Source organism: Carica papaya, chromosome 6, assembly GCF_054855325.1.
Source record: "Carica papaya isolate Zhongbai chromosome 6, ASM5485532v1, whole genome shotgun sequence".
In the NCBI taxonomy this organism is placed as follows: domain Eukaryota; kingdom Viridiplantae; phylum Streptophyta; class Magnoliopsida; order Brassicales; family Caricaceae; genus Carica; species Carica papaya.
In genome coordinates, this window is record NC_142314.1 from 8,874,224 (window position 1) to 8,898,413 (window position 24,190).

The 24,190-nt window shown below is 36.5% G+C and overlaps 2 protein-coding genes across 2 annotated transcripts; one reads left to right on the forward strand and one right to left on the reverse strand.

Moving 5' to 3' along the window:
- Nucleotides 1-10,867: 10,867 nt before the first annotated feature.
- LOC110818925 (isocitrate dehydrogenase [NAD] regulatory subunit 1, mitochondrial) lies at nucleotides 10,868-17,441 on the reverse strand. The gene is made up of 4 exons (XM_022047962.2): nucleotides 16,697-17,441; nucleotides 14,853-15,092; nucleotides 12,098-12,176; nucleotides 10,868-11,345 (listed from the first exon to the last, which is right to left on the reverse strand). Exons 1-4 carry the CDS (start codon nucleotides 17,222-17,224, stop codon nucleotides 11,071-11,073), a joined length of 1,122 nt encoding a protein of 373 aa, XP_021903654.1. The 5' UTR covers nucleotides 17,225-17,441; the 3' UTR covers nucleotides 10,868-11,070.
- On the forward strand, nucleotides 17,349-23,786 carry LOC110819102 (cation/H(+) antiporter 21-like). Its single transcript, XM_022048178.2, has 6 exons — nucleotides 17,349-17,409; nucleotides 18,587-18,825; nucleotides 19,797-19,800; nucleotides 21,273-21,430; nucleotides 21,510-22,496; nucleotides 22,611-23,786. Exons 1-6 carry the CDS (start codon nucleotides 17,349-17,351, stop codon nucleotides 23,784-23,786), a joined length of 2,625 nt encoding a protein of 874 aa, XP_021903870.2.
- Nucleotides 23,787-24,190: the final 404 nt, after the last annotated feature.

Genomic DNA, 24,190 nt, shown 5'->3' on the forward strand with positions numbered 1-24,190 from the left:
CCTAGAGTTTGGCCGATACTCTTCTAAGACGTTGTTGGATGAGGGTAAGAAGGCTAGGAGGTTCCAGTGGGGCCTCCACCCAAAGATCAGGCAGCATTGGTTCGTGCTGGAGCTCAGGACTTATTTGGCCATTCTGGCCAAGGCACAGCTGGTGGAGAGGAGCTTTCACACCCTTCCTCAGGCAGCAGGGAACCTCAGACCCTCAGCTCCACCCCGCAGACTAGCACCTACTGCATCTGTCCAATAGAACAAGAGGCCCAAGCCGGTGATCCAGGCTCCCCCTCAGGTAGCATGGAACCTCAGACCCTCAGTTCTACCCCGTAGACCAGCACCTACTGTGTCTGTCCAACAGAACAAGAGGCTCAAGCCGGTGATCCAGGCTCCCCCTTAGGCTCCAGTGGCAGGACGTGGTAAGATCTGTCAACACTGCGACAGGGATCATGGGGACCGGGCCTACTACCGCCTCAACAACATCTGTCGCATATGTGGTAGTGCCCAACATTATACGAAAGAGTGCCCAAGGAACCAGAATCATAGCAGATCTCCTATTTAGGGCAGGGCTTATAACTTCACCCAGCAGGATGCTGAAGCCAACTCGAACTGGTACAGAGTATGTACACTATCTGTAACTATCTTGCTCATGTTTTGATTGATACTAGTGCATTGTATTCATTTGTTTCACATGTTTTTGCATCAAAATTTAATGTATTACCTGATAAACTTAATTCTATGTTGTTTGTGTCTACTGCTGGGAGTATGATATTATTGGGAGAAGTCGTCTACGGGGCTTGTGTCGTAGAGATAGCAGATAGAAAATTGAGTGTGGACCTAATAAAATTAGACACAGAGGATTTTGATGTAATTTAAGCAATGAATTGGCTAGTGGCGTATCATGCCACCGTAGATTGTTTTAGCAAGAAAGTTATATTCAATCCTCCTAATGAGGAGCCATTTACCAATTAATAAAATCATTTAGTACTTATTCCTTGATGACAAGTTTTCTTATTCGTCGAGTACTTTAACCCTACTGTTTTATCTAACTAGGCAAACCCAAGAAAGAGAATGATGTTCAAGAGATTTCGGTAGTCTGAGACTTCTCATATGTGTTTCCGGATGAACTACCCGGACTGCCAGTGGACAGAAAAGTCGAATTCACCATACACCTACAGCCGGACACCCAACCTATTTCGATTGTTCCTTACTGCATGAGCCGCGTTGAGATGGAAGAACTGAGGAAACAGATCACTGAATTGTAGGACAGTAGTTTTATCATACATAGTCTGTCCCCTTGGGATGCCAGAGTCACTTTTGCCAGAAACAGAGATGAAACGTTGAGGCTATGTATTGATTACAGAGGATTGAACAGAGTCACAATCAAGAACAAGTATCATCTTCCTAGGATTGATGACATCTTCGATTAGTTGCAGGGTGCGCATGTCTTCTCTAAAATAGATCTGCGTTCAGGTTACCATCAGGTGAAAATCAGGACAGAAGACATCCCCAAAACACCTTTTCGAACTAGGTACGGACATTATGAGTTCCTGATCATGCCATTTGGGCTAACCAACGTCTCAGCCATCTTCATGGATATGATGAACAGGGTCTTTAGGTAATTCTTAGATTAATTTGTTATCATGTTCATCGATGACATCCTGGTTTATTTAAAAAGTAGAGAGGAACATGCTCACCATCTAGCTCAGATTTTTTAGGTTCTCAAAAGAAAGAAGTTGTATGCAAAGTTGAGTAAGTGTGAATTTTGGCTTGAGCAGACCACCTTTCTGGGACATATTATATCAAAGGATGGAGTATCAGTGAACCCTGAAAATGTTGAAGCGGTGCTCAGCTTGGAGAAATTGACATCAGTTAAAGAGATCCGTAGCTTTCTGGGAATGACGGGCTATTACCAGAGGTTTATTGAAGGATTTTCTAATCCAGCTGCTCCCCTGACCCGGCTCACAAAGAAGAATATCAAGTTTGAGTGGAATGAGGACTGTGAAAGAAGTTTTTCAGAACTAAAAAAGTGTCTGACTACTGCACCTGTGCTGGCCTTACCGAGTGGATCGGGGGGATACACAGTTTACAGTAATGCCTCTTATCTAGGTTTGGGTTGTGTTTTAATGCAGCATAGGAATGTCATAACCTATGGGTCCAGATAGTTAAAGAGTCATGAGAAAAACTATCCCACCCATGACTTAGAGCTTGCCGCAATCATACACGACTTGAAAACTTGACACCATTATTTATATGGAGAGACCTTTCAGATCTATACCGATCACAAGAGTTTGAAACACATATGCACTTAAAAAGATCTCAACATGCGTCAGAGAAGGTGGATAGAACTTCTTAAGGACTATGATTGTGTCATCTTGTATCATTCGGATAAGGGCAACGTGATAGCCGATGCACTCAGTAGAAAAAGTGCATGTATATTAGCCAATTTGATTGTTTCAGATGCAGGTAGATTGGGGCCACACAATAGGTTTGACTTCAGGACTTGAGGAGAGTCACATGTTTGGGTCATCTGACCGTTTAGCCTGAGTTAATCCAAAGAATAAGAGAAACTCATTCAGCCGATCTCGCCCTAGTAGCCCTCAAGAAAGATGCAGAATTCTGAGTCTTCGCTGATGGGTTGCTCCGATTCTAGGACAGGGTGTGTGTTTCAGATGACAGTGAGTTAAAAAAAGACATCATGATAGAGGCCCATACCTCAAAGTTTGTCATGCATCCCGGAAGTACTAAAATTTACCAAAGTATACGACCCCGATTTTGGTAGAACGAGATGAAAAGAGATATAACTAACTTTGTTTCTAAGTGTTTGGTATGTCAGCAGGACAAGACAGAGCATCAGCGCCCAGCCGAGCTACTTCAGTCATTACAGATCCCAGAATGGAAGTGAGAATATATCACTATGGACTTCGTGACATGATTACCTAAGGCACGCTCAGGACATGATGCCATCTGGGTAAATGTCGATCGGCTTACCAAGTTTTCTCACTTCTTGGCCATCAGAATGACTGATCCCTTAGACAAGTTAGTAAGAATGTATATCCAGAAAATAGTTAGATTGCATGGAGTCCTAGTGACAGTGGTGTCCGATAGGGACTCCAAGTTCACTTCTCGATTTTGGAGTAGCTTTCAGCAAGCCATGGGAAAGAAATTGTCCCTCAGTACTGCATTCCACCCTAAGACTGATGGACAGTCAGAAAGGACAATCCATACACTTGAGGATATGCTTTGAGCTTGTGTCCTTGACTCCGGGGGCCTTTGGGACAACCATCTATCCCTGATAGAGTTCGCCTACAACAACAGCTACCAAGCGAGCATTGGCATGGCTCCGTATGAGGCGTTATATGGGCGCCCATACAAATTGCCGATTTGTTGGAAAGAAGTGGGCGATAGAAAATTGTTTGGTTCAGAGCTGGTAGAGGAGACTACATCCAAAATAGTTAAGATTAGGAAGAACATTCAAATGGCTCAGAGCAGATAGAAGAGTTATGCGGACACCCAGAGAAGAGATTTAGAATTTGAAGAAGGCGACCGAGTGTTCCTTAAGGTCACTCTTTTCAAGGGAATCAGTAGATTCGGTAGGAGGGAGAAACTGAACTCCCAATTTATTAGATTATTTGAAGTCTTAGACAGGATTGGTACCACCACCTATAGACTAGTATTGCCTCCAGAACTTTCTAAGGTCCACAATGTGTTTCATGTGTCCATGCTACACAAGTACAACCCAGACTCCTCTCCTGTCTTGGCCCACGAGCTTCTTCCACTCCAGGAGGATCTATCCTACGAGGAAGTAGCAGCCGGCATTGTGGATCAAAAGAATAGATTATTCCGCAATCGAAAAATTTCATTTGTGAAGGTTGTGTGACAGAACCACACACCAAAGGAGGCTATAAGGGAGCTAGAATCAGACTTTAGAGCTCAGTATCCCCAGCTGTTCGATTGAGAGTGAGAGACAAATTAAATATGTAACACCCAACATTATTTTTTATTTTTTTAATAAATATAATTATTTATTAATTTAATTTAATTTAATTTATTTTATTTTAATGAAAAAAGGGGTAAAAAATTAGTTAAGGAATAAATTGAAAACAATTTTGGAAAAAATAGGTAAAAATTTAGGTTCTGATAGTATTTTTGAAAGAAAAATAAAAAATCGGGGGTCAAAATATAATTTAAAAAAATTACACCACGTCAGATGTCCGGTCAGCAGTCCTGACCAACCAGGACACGCTAGGTGGTAGAGGCACTGACGCGGGAGGCCACGTGGGCGATCCACTTACGCACGATCGAACGACTAAGATCCGTTCCCGACGCATGAACGGCTCAGATTAAAATCGTGCACGGACGGCCCAAATTGAATCGTGCATAGACAACCCAAATTGAATCGCACACGGACGGTCCAGATTGAATCGCGATAAACGGTCCAGATTCACTCCCTATTTAATCCCAATTGGACGGTCCAGATCAAAGACGATGGACAGCCCAGATAAAAAATGGATGGGTATAAATAACCCCATCCGCACCTAAACCTTAACCCTAGCCGCCAGAACCCCTCGTCGGAGAAGACAACCCATCTGTCGGGGAGCCGACCGCAGCCACCCGCCGCCGCACCGGAGCAATTTTTGACCGCCAAACGAAGTAAAAATTTTACCCTTTGCTCAGAATTTAATTTTAAACACACTCATAACCAAATCGAAGCAAAAAGACCAACCGATTGGACGAAAAACACTGCCAAAGCCCAGCAGTGGTGCCGTGGAGTATTTTGAAAAATGCCTCTGATGAGGCCTTTTCCGATTCCCGTTCGATGTGATTTTTCTACTGTTGTGATCACCGTTCCCTTCTCTACAGGTTAACCGGAGCAAAACACCCAACCGCAACGTGAGTCGGAGGAGTTGCTGCACTGGAGATCTCCGTCGCCGGTGAGTTTCGATTTTCTACATTATTTCGGCCAACCGATGGCTCTAAGTGTGTTTTCTCGCAGGAACTGATGCAAATTTGGCTGAATTCGGTTGAAAACGGCTAACCCGAGGCGGATCGCCATTGCTGAATTTTAAAAATTAGCTGAGTAGGCCCTGAGACTGATTTTTGGGTTAATTTGAGACATTTGTAGGTACCGTAAGCGCATTTTAGTTCTCGAATAAAAATTTAGGGAACCCAGGGACCACCCGTAGGCGTAGTAAACTATTTAACTTTTTGATGTCAAATCAAGTAAGGACCCCTCACCCTATTTCCTATCATGAAATTGAAGTTTGAATAAATGATAATACTATATTTTGTACAAATTAAATAGATGTGCATAAGTAATTATGGATTGCTAATGGAGCCCAAACCGGACATCACTCTTGGTTGATTTCTGTTGATTGATCTTGCAGTCTAAGGGCATGATGGTTTCTGGTTTATCTATTTTATGGTTTAAATGCATGTATTATTGTCTTACTTGATCACTGTTTAATTTTGGGATCTAAGATATGATTGCATTGCCGGATGCATGATTATTTATTTATGTAATTATGTTTTATTTGGTAACGGAGACTAAGAAAAAATAAGAAAGGGTGTTATATAATAAATAGATAAGAAGACAGTCTCACTAGATATCCTAGGAGATGGTGAACGGACTAGGTTTATAGGAAACCCTACCATACCCTAGCCGCCAGAACCCCTCGTCGGAGAAGACAACCCATCTGTCGGGGAGCCGACCGCAGCCACCCGCCGCCGCACCGGAGCAATTTTTGACCGCCAAACGAAGTAAAAATTTTACCCTTTGCTCAGAATTTAATTTTAAACACACTCATAACCAAATCGAAGCAAAAAGACCAACCGATTGGACGAAAAACACTGCCAAAGCCCAGCAGTGGTGCCGTGGAGTATTTTAAAAAATGCCTCTGATGAGGCCTTTCCCGATTCCCGTTCGATGTGATTTTTCTACTGTTGTGATCACCGTTCCCTTCTCTACAGGTTGACCGGAGCAAAACACCCAACCGCAACGTGAGTCGGAGGAGTTGCTGCACTGGAGATCTCCGTCGCCGGTGAGTTTCGATTTTCTACATTATTTCGGCCAACCGATGGCTCTAAGTGTGTTTTCTCGCAGGAACTGATGCAAATTTGGCTGAATTCGGTTGAAAACGGCTAACCCGAGGCGGATCGCCATTGCTGAATTTTAAAAATTAGCTGAGTAGGCCCTGAGACTGATTTTTGGGTTAATTTGGGACATATCTAGGTACCGTAAGCGCATTTCAGTTCTCGAATAAAAATTTAAGGAACCCAGGGACCACCCGTAGGCGTAGTAAACTATTTAACTTTTTGATGTCAAATCAAGTAAGGACCCCTCACCCTATTTCCTATCATGAAATTGAAGTTTGAATAAATGATAATACTATATTTTGTACAAATTAAATAGATGTGCATAAGTAATTATGGATTGCTAATGGAGCCCAAACCGGACATCACTCTTGGTTGATTTCTGTTGATTGATCTTGCAGTCTAAGGGCATGATGGTTTCTGGTTTATCTATTTTATGGTTTAAATGCATGTATTATTGTCTTACTTGATCACTGTTTAATTTTGGGATCTAAGATATGATTGCATTGCCGGATGCATGATTATTTATTTATGTAATTATGTTTTATTTGGTAACGGAGACTAAGAAAAAATAAGAAAGGGTGTTATATAATAAATAGATAAGAAGACAGTCTCACTAGATATCCTAGGAGATGGTGAACGGACCAGGTTTATAGGAAACCCTACCATACCAGACGGGATATGGAGACTAGGTAATTTTGTGCTCATACCGGACGGGGTATGGGGACGACCCACTTCACCCTCATATCGGACGGAGTATTGAGGTTTAATGTTTTGGCACTCATACCGGAGGGGGTATAGGGTCAGCTAGGTAATTAAGACTGTTAAGGAAAATGGTTCACGTGCAGCGGAGACACTCCTATGAATCCCCATGGATACTAGTAGGATGGTGAAACGAGATACGGTGATGATTTAGTTTATTATTAATAAATGTGAATTTATAATACGTTCTATATTGCTGATCGTGCATGAAGTTATGACCTGTATGATATTATTGTTTTTATAATTTATTTTCATAAATTTCTCAATGGTAAATAAAAGAGTAAATTGTTTTATTTTAAATAAATGTATTGGTTTAAATCTAATGCTCTATTGGTTGTTTTTGATTTTTTACCAACCTCTACTTCTGTGCCGGTGATATAGTGTGATGTCCTTACTAGATTAGTGTAGTTCACCCTTTATTTAACTATTTCAGATCAAGAGGAGTTGGTTCCCGAGCCCGATCTGTAAGAAGATTGTTAGTAGATGATAGATACTTTATATTTTCCTTTACCTTTCTTATTTCTCGTGTTTCTTTCAGAGAATTAATTCCGTGATGTTTGTTCTGTACTTTTAAATTATTGTGTAAGGGATGTAAACTTTAACTTTTTATTTCGCTTCCGCACTTAAATTATTATATATTTCGTTTTAGATTTACGAAATCGTTATAAATAAAGACTTAAAAATATAAATATTATTAACATATAATAATATTTTAATTATGTTTATTAGTCTAAACATAATTATATTTATTAAATGTTTATATATCAAATAAAAATTTATTATTATAAAAATAAAAAATATATATATATATATATCAATAGAGACTTAAAACACAAGAAGCATGTAAAGTTCCAGTAAGTTATGATCAGCAAATTCCGATCCAATCTCGTTCCTTGAATGCTCTTCTACCAACTCAAACCGATGCACCCTGAATCAAATGATTGAATTTGATGGGTTCAAATTGAAACAAATTAATAATAATTAATATATTTCATGCATTATTATATTAATTTTATTATACATTTAATTTCGTTTCTATTTCTATAATTTAAAAAAAAAAAAAACTGTAAAAATCTTTCGTACAACTACATATTTAATTTTATTCAAATCCTAATCTTTGATGGCCCTGACATAATACTTTTTCTATACAATTATTATTTGAATTATTAGGGTCAATAATTTTCTTGGTCAAAGTCAAAATTAGGCGATTCCAAAGCCTTTTGTTTTGTTTTTTTTTTTTTTTTAAAACCTTAAAAAAAGGTGCATGTGTTTTCCTATCTATCTATAATATGTTTTTATTTTCTAAAATGATTCTTCAATCTGAGAGTGACAGCAAAAACACCCTCTTGTACAAAATAAACCACTAATTATTACACATGTTCCCTAAATTTCAAATAAAATTAAAAGAGTCTTTTGGACCATTTCCCCTGATTTTGACAAGGAGAATACATTCGTCGTCTGCATATTTTGTTTGGTCTCTGGAAAAAGAAAAATCATTTCTCATCTGGACAGAACTGGATTCCCAACAATTGACGTAGAGACACCGTAGGAAAGATCAAAATAGTTCATAAAATCCGGGATTCTCATGCCTCAGAGAACTCCTGAACCCTCCCTGCTTATGTTTAGATAATTTTTATAATGATTCATTAACGTTCAAATTTAATCATATCTGAACGATGATCTATTAATATCTAAGTAGTAAAACTGTTTTTGTTTGAATTAATAGTATGATATATTTATATATTTAAATAAATTATTTATTTTGTTATATAATAATAAAAAAAATATTATATTAAATATAAAAAATAATCGGAAGCATCATAAAATACGGATAAAGTAGTAATACGCATTTCAAACATATATCACAAAAACTATATCTTAACAAATATTGCAATGTAAAACATAATGGAATAATCTAGAAGTTATTGGAACAAAGATTTGTGGTAAAAGATCTGTGAAGTGGGTGAGAAATGAAGAGAAAAATCGCAACTACCTACACGGTCTAAGTATCTTAAAAATCTAAAAGCCGTGTATGCACAAATTGAACAACTAAACTTACGAAATCATCATATACTAATTATATTTCAGAAAATTCATTCAAGCTACTTTTGAACTATAAATTCCATACTTCCAAAACGATCATGTATCAAGTAATAAATATCCTTGTGGCTCAACAATCAAAAGGAATAACACATGCACACAAAAGAATCCTTTCTTTCTAATGTTTAGTTAACATCTGATACTTTGGATTCTAAATTTTTATTCAGCTTAACCCAATTGTGGTTGATCCAAACATCCCAAAACCAGCTGTGCGGCAGAAACTATGGCCTTAATAAGAAAAAAGAAACCCACTAAAGAGAGATGAAAACAGCTTTGACTTTGGATAATTAAATTCCCACAAGCAATTTCGTATAATGGTTACAGCAGTAGCAGTTTTTCATGTTAGGAGGAGACATAGTCCATGGGACCATAAGGTTCAAAAAAATCAGCAAAGAACCCTCTCTAACTCCTACCCTTTAGCCTCTTTCTCCAAGCTATAGGTAATAATATAGCAAGTTAATCAGAATTCACTTTCACGAAATGCTATTGTTTAATTTTTAATATCTTTGCAACTTTAGCACAAACTTTGTTTATCCCTCGTATAACTCCATATGCATGTTTGAGGTTAACATTCATGGTTCTACCAAGTTCATACCGCCTTATTGTCATAGTATTACATTAATTTAAGAACTGGACACTTAAGGGATTGTTCCCAACGACCCCAAAACATATGGTATGAATACACATACTTAACCTAAAATGATGAGATAAAACATATATATATATATATATATATATATATAACTCGCGTAACTAAATATATATGCAAGAGAATTCAAAGTCAGAAATTTCTCCATTTCACCGAACTTGGGAGACTACAAATATGCAGTTTAAACGATTCAACTTTGCACTTTGGCTCAAAACACAATAAGAATGGAACAAATTTTCCAACAAATGGAACTTATCTGAGTGAGACCCGACCTCGAATGCATTGAAAAATTTACCCATAGAGCCAAAACGCACTGAAGCTGCTAGTTCCGGAACGAAGCATGGGTGGGTTTCGGTGCTGTAGCCAGGTGGAACTCGACTATTGATGATTTTTGAAGTCAACTGTGGCAGAGTTGACTAAATTTGGCTGTTTCAGAACTGGCAAAATTTGTGTCCGAAACATCACGGTGCCTCTCTCCCCGGAAGGAAGTCGCGCTTCATCGGCAGACAGCAGCAAATTTCTGCAAAAGAAGGAAACTGGAGTGTCCTAAGCAAGGCATGCCATCGGCTGCCCTAAAATTTGCCGAAATAAGCTGAAATTGGTGATGGCAGCGAGGCACGGTGGAACTAGAGTGTGATTTTTGCGAATGCTGTGCGGGTTGCAAGACCCTCGGTTTACTCGAGGAGGGAACTCCTTGACAGATGACAGGCTGATCACCCAAAGCAGATGGCGGTGCAGGAATTGTTGAAACAGACGCTGGCCAAGACTCAAAGCAACTCCCTTCCCTCTCTGGAGAGAATGTCCCGGGAAAACCTCTAATAACGCCAGGCAAAGAAATTACAACCTCAGAAATAAATTGAAATTACTTGCATTATGATTTGAGACTTCGACTCACCTGAAAAAGGAAACGCGCTGAGATATGGTCTGTATATTTAATTCTTCAGAAAATAATAATTTGTTATAAGATACGTAGGATTTTTAATCCATTCTACTCAGATAATGTAAAATAAAATATAAATAGTAATAGAATTTGAAATACTTTGTTTTACATTCTTTTAACAATTCAAATAATCAAAGTGTGCTCTCACTTATTTTAAAAGTAATTTATTTCACAAAGACATAATTTTTGTGGTAAAATTAAGTGGAATCATCTGTAAAAATAAATGAAAAGAATCCTAAATTAATTTCCTAGTTAGTCCAACACCGAATAAGAAAAAGAAAATTTTAGTCCAACCACAAGTGTGCTCTTCTTTAAAGAAGAAAAATGGCAACTTCAAAATAAACTTGTTGTGAAGACAAGTTGCTTCTTATTGCAACAAGTTCTGTGTCATACAATTATCTCAAAAATTATTTCAAAAGAATATCACCATTACTGACAACTCGGCCGGAAAACAAACCCTTACTGGTATAGAAGGAAGGAACTAAATTTTTAGCAGACGCGCTTCCCCATTAAATAAGAATTCTTCCAAGAATTCTCAGTCCAGGTTAGCAATGACAGCATCGACAACCTCCTGTGTGGTGCTAGTACCACCGAGATCTTTGGTCCGATACTTACTCTCCAAAATTACAGTCTTAACAGCAGTCTCAAGTCGATCAGCAAAGGAAGGGAACTGGAGATGCCTTAGCATCATGGCCGATGAGAGAAGCAAAGCCACAGGGTTTGCATTTTTTTGTTCCAATATCTTTTCCTTTCCTACATTCCCTGCCGAGGCACCTTGCTCGAAAATGGCATGGTCAGCTCCAACATTGCCTGCAGTTACCAAAAGACAAGTTCAGATGCTCAACACCCTCATCTGGAAACTGTGTAAGAATAGCATGTTCTCCATTAATTCTTTCTACAAAAAGATTGCAGATATATATATCTGCACAACAATTTCCATTTCCATTTAAATCTATATGGAAAACAAATGCTCTCCCCAGGATTACTTTCTTTTCATGGGAAACAGCTAAGGAGAAAATTCTAACTTTGGATAACTTGATGAAAAGAGGTAGAACTTTGGTCAACCGGTGTTTCTCTGCAAAAGCAAATGCTGAAAGCTGCAACCATATTCTGTTATGGTGCCCTTTCTCTACAGATTTATGGTCTATGATTTACAGCTTGATAGGTATTAATTGGGTAATGGCGGGTTCTATTTATAGAGAGCTTTTGGCATGGGAAGGTCTATTATCTTATAACAAAACTGCTTGCCTTATTCCCTTCACTATTTTTTGGATTTTGTGGAAAGAAAGAAACAACCGTACTTTTGAAAGTACAGAAAATACTCTTGTAAGATAGTTACACCATTTTGCCTCCATACTCTTAGGTCACAATTTACTATCCTTAAAAGATATTGGAGTGGTTGTTGATATGCTAATTAATATGTAACATCATTTTGTAAATGGGCGGTACCCTCTTGGAACCTTTTAATTCTATTCTTCTTTTATTTCAAAAAAAAAAAATGTCAAGTTGATATGAAGAGGCTAAAAAGGGTAAGGAAAATGCTTATAGAAATAGGGAGCTACCTCCAGGCATGACACCAGTCCCTCCAGCAATACCAGCAGCAGTGTTCGCAACAAGATTACCATACAGATTAGGAGTAACCTAGAAAATATAAAAGAACTTTTTATCAAGAGAAAAAGTAACAGTATCTAAGTACTTATCGAATTATCCAAGCACAAATTAGATAAAGAAAATAAGATGCAATTTAAGGAAAAAAAAAAACAATAAGGATGTGGAAGTTTCTGCATATACAATTTTAGCTAATTGTTCAGAATTATCCTCAGCAACAGTAAACTCTTCTCATCTTGACTTATTAGTCTTATTTTCAACAGCCATTCATAGCCACAGATAAAGGGGACATGCACAGCTGTTGGTTGACAACCATTTTAAAGAATGATCATATATCACAAACATGGATCCTCTGAAGCACCACAGCAATAGCAACTGTTGCATAGTTTTTTTTTTTTAGAGAAAACATAATAAACTATTGAATAGTAATGAATCAGCATATCAGTTGGACAAGCATGATAAATGAAAAGTAGGCAAAAGGTTTTGAAGATGGAGATTTAGGAATGCAACAAGCCAAGCTAATTCAATCACCAGGTTAGTCAAACCTTTCCTTACATAAACTTGATATTCAGATCAACCTTACTTATCAGCCTGAGGCCCTGAAGTCTATTTCCTCGCACGATCAAGATTGCAATACTTTAAGGATGGCTTCAGTCAGGATTGCTTTGAGCTGTATGGTGTCAGGAGCTTTAGACATTAACTCTGACAACACTGGATCAGGGTTCAGTGAGAATATCATCGATTCAGGTGAGAGAGATGAGAGAGGAAATTAGAAAGAGTAAGAGGAAGAATTAGAGTTCAAGAGAGTTCCTCAGAGGGATTTCTGATTGAGATTTGATATTTTTCTTCGAAAAAATTTGCATAAGGGTGCGTAATCTGGCTTACACCCATCTTCTACCTCTCTCCCTCCCTAGATTACAACAGAAATTCACAAGAACAAAAAGGACAAAACTAATGGCAATACCGTTCATCAAGTAATCTCAGATTACTCAATAAGTAACAATTCACTAATAAAAATGCATTAAGACTAAGTACGCCAACCTGGTCTCCTGTACTCTGCACTAAAATTTCCCTAGCAACCTCTTCTGTAAACCTTCATGGGTTTGCTAAGTGGCATCCCTGCATTCAACATCTATGGTTGGACTCTGTGCTGGCATATGCCACGCAACCCATTGAACATTCTCCTTCCATATCTCAATGATGGTTTTGCTGCTCTGGTGGCTACCTGGATGCTTGTAGAGTTCATCCCAATGACGTCGATAGGCAAGCGTGGAAGCTCAGCAAGAGTAGCTCTCCTCCATGAAGTCTTTATAACCACATCTTAGCCCTGAATCATATTATGGACTGCTCTCCTAGAAAGTAGACTTGTAAACCAAAGCTTCTTCCCAAGTTGTGTTTCCTTCTCTTTTTACTTGTGAATACGAGTGGAGGATCGTCACCTTCAACAACTTGATGAAAGAGGCAGAGTTCTAGTTAACGTTTGCTTTCTTTGTTTAAACAGAAGGATCCTCCTCAAGCGACAAAACTTCAGGACTCAGCTCTCAATCTTCTCAGCATTAATTGAGTGCTTGGTGGGTCCATTCTCCATGGTGGAGAAACTGGGGGCTTTAGAAAACATCAGAGTGGGTCTACCAAGGAAGAACTTTGGGTCCCTTATCTCCTTAGCCATGTTTTTTATCATTTGGAAGTCAAGACACAAAAGAGTATTTGGTGTTTTGCTTTTGCAGATCTCCTTTGCACACCCCATCCCTCAGTCTACAAGTTAAAATGACACCTTTCTCATAGGGTGGGTGATCATAAGAGGAGGAGAAGTTATACAGACTTGGAACTTAAGGATGGTAGAATAAAGAGATATCCAACGGCTATTTGGCATGAGATCATGGGCTTTTAGAAGAATTTATATGCACATGAGGTTGATCGATGCTTTTTTTTACATGGGTGGCACCCCCTTGGTGCTATGATCAATAATACTCTATACTTTTTATTTCAGAAGAAGATGTTTTTAGTTAAACAACTTCTTGTTTTCTCTAGCTACCTATTATAACATGTCTACCTTATATGTCTTGATCTTAATTTCAGGTTTTTTTAATTCCTTTCCCTTATTCTTTTATATTTACACCTAAATGTTGTCTACTTCTATGCAAGCCTGATAAATGGGTGTAAAACCTACTTGTCTTACATCTCTTAAAGTTATTTTGGATCCAAAACAAGTAAATATGCAGATGGATCCTTAATTAATTGGCAAAAAGAATGGCCACGAAAAATCAAACCCAGTACTGAGTATTGCTAGTCCCTTGATTTACTCCTCCATTAATAACAAAATTATATTATCTAAGCTATTGATGTTCTCAATGAATCTACAATGAGAAAGCCATGCCCACTTTTGGGAATCCAAATCTGCCCACAATCCATGGCCACAAATGAAATGCAATCCGAACACAGATCGTGATTGGGCAGGCCAGCATACCTGGTAACTGTGCATAGAACATTAAAAAATCCCATTGAAAAGTTCCATAGAGTCGAATTTGTATTTATTTAGTTCAATTCAAGAAAAGCAACTTCTTGACCATGTTAAATTCAGCTTTGAACCATCAGAACCCAAGAAGAAGATGTGTCTGAATATCCAGCAAAATGGAAGATAAGCATCAATGAGAGATGGACTTGCTAGTCTTTAGATAAGAATCAATAAGATTATCAAACACCACATACCATGACATCAAATTGCTCTGGTTTGGAAACAAGTTGCATGCAGCAGTTATCTACAATAATCTCACTGTATTTGATACTTGGATATTTTGTAGCAACCTCTCGGCAAGATTCCAAAAACAAACCATCTGCCAGTTTCATGATGTTTGCTTTGTGCACAGCTGTAACTTTCTTTCTGTTGTTCAGGTATGCATACTCAAAGGCATATTTTGCAATACGTTCTGAACAGAACTTTGTAATCACCTAGCAAAATGGTAAGATGAGAAGCTAACAGACAGAGAACACAATATAAAAAAATTTAACAAATTATTTGCTATAAGCACTACTAATCTGATCTTTGTTTTTCTGTTTAAAGAACCCATGTTGGCGTGCAAAAATTTTTCATCTTACATTAGTTAGAGCTTAGAGAATCTCTTTACTTATGAGGAGAGATACCTTCTCTTCCAAGTATGATTGCCTTCAACAATATAAAATTACAGCTGGATCATACTTCACTTGGATCAAAATAACTCTTGACCAAATTACAAAGAATAAGAAATGGTAAAATTCTCACTTTATGATGACTTAAACTAAGTGCACACTCTTTTAACAGGGCTCAGGTACAAGTGTCTAACTCCTTTGTGCCAAAGATAAGAGGACCTACTCAAGTCACAAACTGGACATTAGTATTTGGATTCATTTAATATGAAAAATAATAAAACTAATACAATTATGAACTCAAGACAGGAGTTTGGATTAACTTTTCACTGCAAAATAAGATTTCATTAGTACATTTACCCTCAAAATAGACTCGTAAACAAGCAGTAAGATTGTTATCATTGTTCTCACATTATCATATATCATAACCTCTAGTTTTATATCATCAAGTGCTCAACATGCACAGCCATTGTAGACCAATCCCATACCAAATTAATGTCGCATCAAGTCTGGCACAGGCGTGGCAATAGAAATAAAGGGCCAGACAACATAGGATGCTCATCCGACCGACCTCTTTATAGCACAAGCAGCCATAACAGCTCACTCTCATTTACTTAGACAAGTATTTAAATTTTCTAAGACTTAAGACAAATTAGAATCAAGGAGAGACCCTCTTGATTCTTACCTAGCTTCTAGAACCACTCAAATACCTTGTTAGTTTAGATAAGTAAATCAACGCTTTTATTTTCTCTTCTTAGCAAACCTTCTACAAACAATAAGTTCTTCCAAAATGCAAATCAGGTAGCATGGTAATTCACAACACAAAGATTCTTCCAAACAATAAGTGACTAAAATTCCCTACTGCTCATCACCATGCCAACATTGACTTTCCGAAAATTTGGTGCTATACTCACAATACAAAGATCACACATAGATTTGCACAAACAACTTAGCTTGGTGGAATCAAATCAAGTGCAAATCACCCGCGAAGCAGGGGACAAGCAGCATCATATGTGAGCGGTAACTCATTTAGTGGAACCCAACCTTAACACTGGAAACCTATAATTAAGAAGAAAAAGTTAAGCTCCTCCTCTCACTTACACGATAGTATCACCAGAAAAATACAAAACTTTTGTCAATCTGCAGCCTAGGTGCTAAGAGCAACACACTACACCAGTAAACAGCAGCAGTGGAAAAAAAATTTCAGCTCATTTACCTGTCATAATGAATAAAGTTATCACTAACTTTTATCCAAAAAAGCAAATAAAGCTATCACTAACAGCAATCCTAAGTATTCTATAACAATGTAACACAGATCAAAAGTCACAAAAAACCCTATTGTCCAGATAATTCACCAGTGAAACCAAATAAGCCAAAATAAAACAAAATACGGAAAAAGAAAATACAAGCAAATCCATCGGTGTAATTACCTTGAGGCTCTCGACAACGCCGGGAACGACCTCGTGCTCAAGCCCAGAGTACTCCCCTTCCGTGTTCTCTCTGATCACCACAATATCCACGTTCTCATGGCGCGTGGGCAAACCAGGCAAGTTAAAGCAGTTGACAAGGGAGGCGTACAAGTCCAGCTCCTTCCTCAGCTGCATGTTTAGCGAACTCACTCCGCCACCCACCGGCGTCTTCAGACCGCCCTTGAGGCACACCTTATTCTTGCGTATTGACTCGATAACCTCTTCCGGCACGCGCTTCATATCCCCGTGCACCTCGTACTTCTCGAAGTAGACCGGCGCATGCATCGCTTCCATCACCTGCTCCACCGCGTTGGTCACCAGAGGCCCGATTCCGTCGCCGGGTATCAGAGTGACGGGACGTGGAGCTCCGTCTCCCGGCCGGGGCATGTAGGTGACGGATCGGGTTTGGAGATCAGGTCGGGACGTGTTTCTCGCCGTTGTTGAGGTCAGATGTTTAAGGAGAGAGAGGCAACGCCACCGGCGAGACATTTTCCGTTTCTTTTTTTCCGATTGCTGGAAGAGCCCGTCTCTGGATCGAAGGAAAAGCTTTTCTATTCGGATTTTCTGTTTTTATTTGCTAAATTGATTGCGAGAGTAAGTAGGGGATGCAACCATGGAAGAGCCAGAAGAAGAAGAGCACCAATCGGAAGGCAAGGCAGAAAGAAGGGTTTTCGGTTTTTGGCGAGCAATTATTAAGTGCTCTACTAAAATTAAAATTACAATATAAATCTGATAATTTATTTTGTTTATGAAATAATTAACAATTTTTAAAAAATTAATATGTTCTTAGACATCTTATTTTGGTTGGTCTTTTCATTTACAATAATTTTCACAAGGAGTAAAATTTAGGAAATTAGCATAAAGCACTTTCCTATTTTGTCCCGCTATATATTTTAGGTCATTGTTATTAAAATTTGACTAATTTTGAATTAGCTGTCAAAGAAAAAGTATCATATTAGCAATTAATTTGTTAATTTACTAGTTAAATAGTAATTAGATAGTTTAATCCTTTAATTTAAAAATTATAAATTAAAAGATTACATGCAACAAATTAATAAGGAATTATTTAAATTACATGAACAATAACGGTTAAGATTAGAAAATATATAAAAATATCAAATAATACATTAAATATGGAAATTAGATGTTAAAAATTTCAAGTTATATAGTTTTAAAGAAAAACTAAGCTCATTATATTTTTTTAAGGGTTTAGCCTTTAACAACATTCAACGAATTTATTTAAATTATACAATAGTTTAAGAATTAATAAAATTAAATGAGTAATAATTATTAAAACTAAAAAATATATTAAATAATATACTATATACTCAAATTATTTATTAAATACTTTCAAGCAGAATATTAAGTTTTATGTCGATATAATAGATTATTGTTTGAGTTCTTAATGTTTATCTAATTCAAATTACATTATTATGTGGTTTTGTTTACAAAATATTGAGTATGATCAAATAGACTATTGCATTTTGTGTGTGTGTTTTTTTTTAAAGTTTGAACATTAGAATATGATTTGTAACTATGTTCGTGAGGTTGTTACAAGTGTTGTTTATTACTATTTTTAAATTCTTTATTTTTTATTCTTAAATTATCGTTTACCAAAAAATTATATTTTAGAGATAGTAAAAATGTCCCAAGTTTAATTTTTAGTACTATTTTTCATACTCGTACCTATATAAGTTTTGTAAATATGTTTTAGTTTGAGCTACTTAACCTACAAATGAAAGAAGAATAAAGAGAAAATAAAATGAGTGTCCAATGAAACGGGCCTAAACCATGTGACAACCATATAAAAAGAGATATCTCTATAAACTCATAAATGTATCTTTCAAGTAGGTGATGTCAAGTGGGGTGTGGTAGGCCAACGAGGGAAGCTAGTCTTCGCAGGTGTTGCCTTTGTGAGGGATATGAGAAAACTAAATCTCTCAAGGCTTGTTAAACATAACAAGAAGTTGATTAAGAATTATACAAGGATAAGCCTATCGAACACTTCAATGCTAAAAGTGTTGAAACAAGTGCATGGAATCAACCTTAATGATGAGTTTCCTAATGCTCAAAGTCCAAACAATGTTGAGGTCTTCCAAGACCCCAAGGGCTCAAGCGTCCAATCACCACTAATACCAATATTAGTCATAAAGCTAGTACTAATACCAACATTACTCATAAAGCTAGTACCAGCCACCAGTAGTGGCATTGTTTTGGAGACTCTAAGCGGAGCCATCAGTCTTAAGCTTGTACCAGTCATCCAATCTAGAGATAATGTCTAATAGTTTCTCTCTCTCTCCTGCTAGATAGATTCTTTCTACTATAAGCATCTTGGAACTTTGACATTATATGAATAACATTGTTACTATCAAGTACCTAAGTATGGTGATCATCATTGTGAAAAAATTCATTTCTCTTCTTCTAAATGATTCATGTTGTAGTTAAAAAAAACGATCATTTAACGTATAATCTCTTACTTACTGACATTGTTATAGAGATTACACCTAATTACACATAAAAAATAAAAATAAAAAAATCTCATTAATAAAACTTATATCAATTAAATCTTATCAAACATGTTAATAAATAAGGCAATATCAATTGGTGTGCAATGCATCTTCTCTCCTCTTGCTACACCTAAGGCAAATTATCATTGTCAATCATAAGACTCTACTTTCTCTTTATATTAATTACTATACGATTAGACATGAGAAGCCAAAAATTTTTTAACATCCTCAAGGTATTCGAAAAACTTTTCAAATTTTATTTTTGAGTTCTCTCGTTCGAAAAAGTAAGAAAATAATAAGTTGACTTCATAAACATATTCTCATCATTAGAATTAGTCCAAATTAATTTCTCAACAACATTATCATCGATATTAAGTATAGTTTAAGCAATCCCAAGCCAAATATTCAAGGTTACGAGATCCCTAAACTCCTACCAACACAAGCTCCTGTTCGTATCCCTATAAAAAGCAACCTTCCTCTCTACGTGATGGGAAGGTATATGAAACACCTTCGGTAATTATAGCATGTGGTTTTTTGCTCTTGTTTTGTGGCAGATAAGTTGGTGTGGACATTACATATGTGTTTAAGTCCTGATATCGCAATTATTTATTTCCCAAAAACTCAAAATTTGACTTGCTGCTCTTCTCTTCCCTTTGTTCTAATTAAGGTGCAGTAAACTTAAGATCCTTCTAATTTACTTTAGTATTTATAATTGACAGTAAAAAGTTTGTTATTTTAAATAATAATATCAAAATATTTTTAGGAACTTATTATGTTAAATTAAAATATATAATAGAGGTAATCACATTTTAAAGCATTTATAAAATTTATTATATTATCATTTATTTTAATTTAATTATTAATTTCATTAAATTCAAACAGTTGTATTAAATTTAAATAATTAAGTTACATGAAAATCAATTTCAAAATTTTGGAAAAGAAGATTTGAATTTATTTATTTATATTGTAATATTCATAATCAATATTTTGAAAACTTAAGTCTCAATTTTAGTAAAATTAAAATTAATGGTTTAGAAATTTTGAATTAATTAAATTTCCTGGTCATACTCGTTTCATTAGCAACCCATGTATAAAAAATAAAAAGTTGCCGGCTAATACTCAGCTTTTGAGAAGAGGAAAAGATCAGCACGTCTAAAATATTTGTCTGCAAGAATTCACAACTCAGATGAAAAATGATTTTGTAATTAACTCTAAAACTGAAATTGCAATATATTTTTGTCACACCTAAATTTATTTTATTAAGTTATTATATGAGATTCTAAAAATAAATTCAGCACGTGTGAAGGGCTAGTTATGTTATAAATCAATAATATTTCTTACAATAGGAAAAATAATCTAAAAGGATTAGGTTTAATTACTATGATATTATCATAATCTATTTATCTTAGAGAATTTTATTATGTATAAACAATTCATAGAACAGATTCAGACACACGGCTAATCTACATTTAGCTGTGATTTATTATTATTATTATTATTATTATTATTATTAATACAACTTGTTTATCTTTGACATTGAATTTTACAATTTACTATTTTTATGAATTTCAGTTCTACATAATTGGTTAATTAAATTATTTTTTTAGTTATAAAGCTACACTCAGGAATTTCGTATTGATATCATATTTATTGTAAGTGAGGTTTCATATGGGACTTAAAATATAAATTTATTAATATAATTTGGACGAACATTTAAAACTCCATAAGCGCATATATGTATGTGTGTGTATACAGATTCCAACTGATAATCAGAAACGAACAAACCATATTTCTTTTGAAAAGTAGAAGAACAGATAATACAAATTAAGAAACAAACACGACGTCTAGCTGTAGGTTTTCATGACTTACGGCTGCAGATTTTTATGATCAAAATGAAAGCGTGTTTGTATTTCATGCAGAGGTGATTTTATTCAACTCAAGAAAAATGAATATCTCGACGAGGCAAACTTCTTTATTTATAAAGAATGATTATGAACTTACAGTATGTTATAACAGAAATTTAACCTCAGCTTTCAGCATTTTGAATTCAAGACGTATTATCCAAAATTCCTTGTCTGCATCTCTTCCATACTTCATCTTGCAATTGTTCATTGCCCATGTTGCTTATCGCATCTCCTTTTACGCCACCAAGTTTATTGGCCTTCCTCATGTTGTCGCCCAGATTCTTGTGAGTTAAATTATTTATATAGGCAGATTTGTTTGGTTTGATTTTTGTGTTAAAATATATTTTATATATGTATATGCAGTGCGGGGCGTTGCTTAATCCATTGGCAACTGGAAATTCTGGTTTCAAGTATTACATATTTCCATATCAATATGCGATGGTGGTGGAGACATTTGCAAATCTGGGTTTGGTGTACTACATTTTTTTGTTGGGTTTGGAGATTGATTTCTCTCTAGTCAAGCGATTTGGAAGTAAGGCTCTTAGCATTTCCATCGCTGGACTTGTTGGCACATTTTTTGTCGCCGTTTGTAGTATTAGCGTGCGTTCAAGATTGAAGGACGACCAGAACACCAATGAAAATGGTGAAGTAATGTTTTGGGTAGTAGCTCTTGGTGCTACAAGCTTCTCTGATCTTGCTAAAATTCTTTCTGACCTTAAGCTTCTTCGCACAGAAACAGGCATGACAGCCATGTCTGCTGCCATCATCACCGATTTGATTACTTGGCTTTATTTCATAATCACGGTCGCATACTTCGTCACCGAAAAACATAGAGCTTTATCCATCATCAGCACGCTTGCTTTTGCCTTGATATCTTGGTTTCTGGCACGTCCCATTTTGTCTTGGGCCGTTTCCAAAACAAGTAAACAGAGGAATGAGTCTCACCTATGGTTTGCTTTTATCGGGGTTGCACTCTTTGGAACTATCAGTGACGTACTTGGTGCCCATTCTATCGTGGGTGCTTTCATTTTTGGGGTTATCATGCCAAGAAGCCATGGATTCAGCAATATGCTTACAGAGAAACTTGATGAATTTGTATCTACCATTTTGATGCCTCTTTTTTATTTCACCAGTGGGCTAAGAACTGATATTAGATATGTAGTAATTAATGTAGAGATGTCTTTTCTTTTTGTTACGGTTCTTGGGAATTGTGCAGCCAAGGTTATAAGCACTTATCTCGTCTCATTAAAGTATGGAATGCCAACTAGAGATGGCCTGGCTTTAGGATTCCTCATGAACACCAAAGGAATTTTCCCCCTCATCATCCTCAATGCTGCTCGTGACATGCAAGTACGTACATATATAATATATATATATAGATATCATCCATCGTTGATGTTCATAATTACTCTACTTATGCATGCATGAATATACTCGAGTAACAAGTTTCAATTCCATGTGTAGGCTTTGAGCAACCGATCCTTCCCTCTCTTGGTGCTGATTCTCTTAATAATATCATGCGTAACGAAGCCCATCTTGTCTCGCAATTATAGGCTCAAAAATGTGTTTGGGCTTAGCATTACAGAAAAAATGACTCAATACACAGGGTTTCGGATCCTAGCATGTGTTCATAACTTGGGCAATATATCAGGAATTACCAACCTTATAAAACTTTCTAATCCAGCCCCACAATCTCCACTCTGCATCTTCGCCGCCCATCTTGTAGAATTCACAGGCCGTACTGCAGCCTCTGTGCTCATCATGAAGGATGAATACAAGAGTTTTAAATCAGGTAAGTTTAACGATTATTGCTCAAAAATTGAAGAGCCTGACCAGATTGCCAACGCTTTTGCATCCCTGGAGAAGGAGGATAACTCTCTCACATCTCACATCATCACTGTTGTCTCCCCTTTTGACACCATGCACACGGATATTTGTACCCTAGCTAAGGAAAAATCTGTCCACTTTATCATCCTACCTTTTCAGAAAGATTCTGGAGAGGAGAACCAAGATTCTGAAAATATCAATGAAAAAGTGCTTAACAACGCCCGTTGCTCCGTTGGAATACTCGTTGACAGAGGGATGAGTGTAACCCGTTCAGATTCACAAAAGTTGACGGGTGATCGTAGCTTCCACGGGTATCTTCCACCTAAAATATTATCCAACAAACAAATTATCATGTTCTTTCTTGGAGGACCTGACGATCGAGAAGCTTTGATGTATGCATGGAGGATGGCGGGAGATCCAAATGTAAGCTTAACAGTGGTGAGATTCGAGATGAGTGCTGATGAAGCACAAACAACAGAAAAGACATGGCAGACGGAGAAAGAAATGGACGAGGAGATTTTGTACGAGTTCACCTTCAAAACTGCGAATGATTATTCCATAATATATAAGGAGAAAGTAGTGAATGATGGGGTAGGAGTTATACAATCTATAAAAGAAATAGAAGACGCCTACCATTTATGCATAATTGGACGAGGGGCAAAAGTAAAATCGCCATTGTTAAAAGGTTTATCAGACTGGGAGACATGTCCAGATTTGGGAACAATTGGAGATACCTTGAACTCATCTAACTTCCCATTGCAAGCGTCGATTCTAGTAGTTCAGCAATATTCACCAACTCACGATGGAAATTGAAGGCTATCAATTTAGCAATGTTAGCCATTCATGAATAATCATAAAGCCATAAATTATGATTTTATTCAGGCTTAAATTTTTCATGCTAATTTAATTACTTTTAAACTATGTTTACTGACGTGTAAGTTTAAGTTTTGATCTATAAGTTCGACATTTCTTAATTAGGAGATTGTTTTATTGTATATGATTGTTAGGAAGTTATGTTATCCGTGTTTTTTTATTAGTAAATTATTTTATTATTAGTGTGTAGTTGTGTTGAGATATAAATAGAATAAATTTCTGAAAAAATTGAACGATACGAAAGAAAGTGAAGAGAGAAAAATAAAAGAGTTTTTTTTGTTGTTGGGAAAGTGTTCAATGACTTACACTTTTCCATTAATTTGATATATATATATATATACAAA

What these genes read in the sequence shown, in the direction of transcription:
- LOC110818925 (XM_022047962.2), bottom strand. Translation starts at nt 17,224, where the DNA reads ATGTCTCGCCGGTGGCGTTGCCTCTCTCTCCTTAAACATCTGACCTCA. An exon ending in GCGTTGTCGAGAGCCTCAAG is followed by an intron (nt 15,093 to 16,696) that starts GTAATTACACCG and finishes CCATTTTGCTAG; the next exon opens with GTGATTACAAAGTTCTGTTC. An exon ending in GACTGGTGTCATGCCTGGAG is followed by an intron (nt 11,346 to 12,097) that starts GTAGCTCCCTAT and finishes TGGTAACTGCAG; the next exon opens with GCAATGTTGGAGCTGACCAT.
- LOC110819102 (XM_022048178.2), top strand. Translation starts at nt 17,349, where the DNA reads ATGGAAGAGCCAGAAGAAGAAGAGCACCAATCGGAAGGCAAGGCAGAA. An exon ending in ATGTTGTCGCCCAGATTCTT is followed by an intron (nt 21,431 to 21,509) that starts GTGAGTTAAATT and finishes ATGTATATGCAG; the next exon opens with TGCGGGGCGTTGCTTAATCC. An exon ending in ATGCTGCTCGTGACATGCAA is followed by an intron (nt 22,497 to 22,610) that starts GTACGTACATAT and finishes TTCCATGTGTAG; the next exon opens with GCTTTGAGCAACCGATCCTT.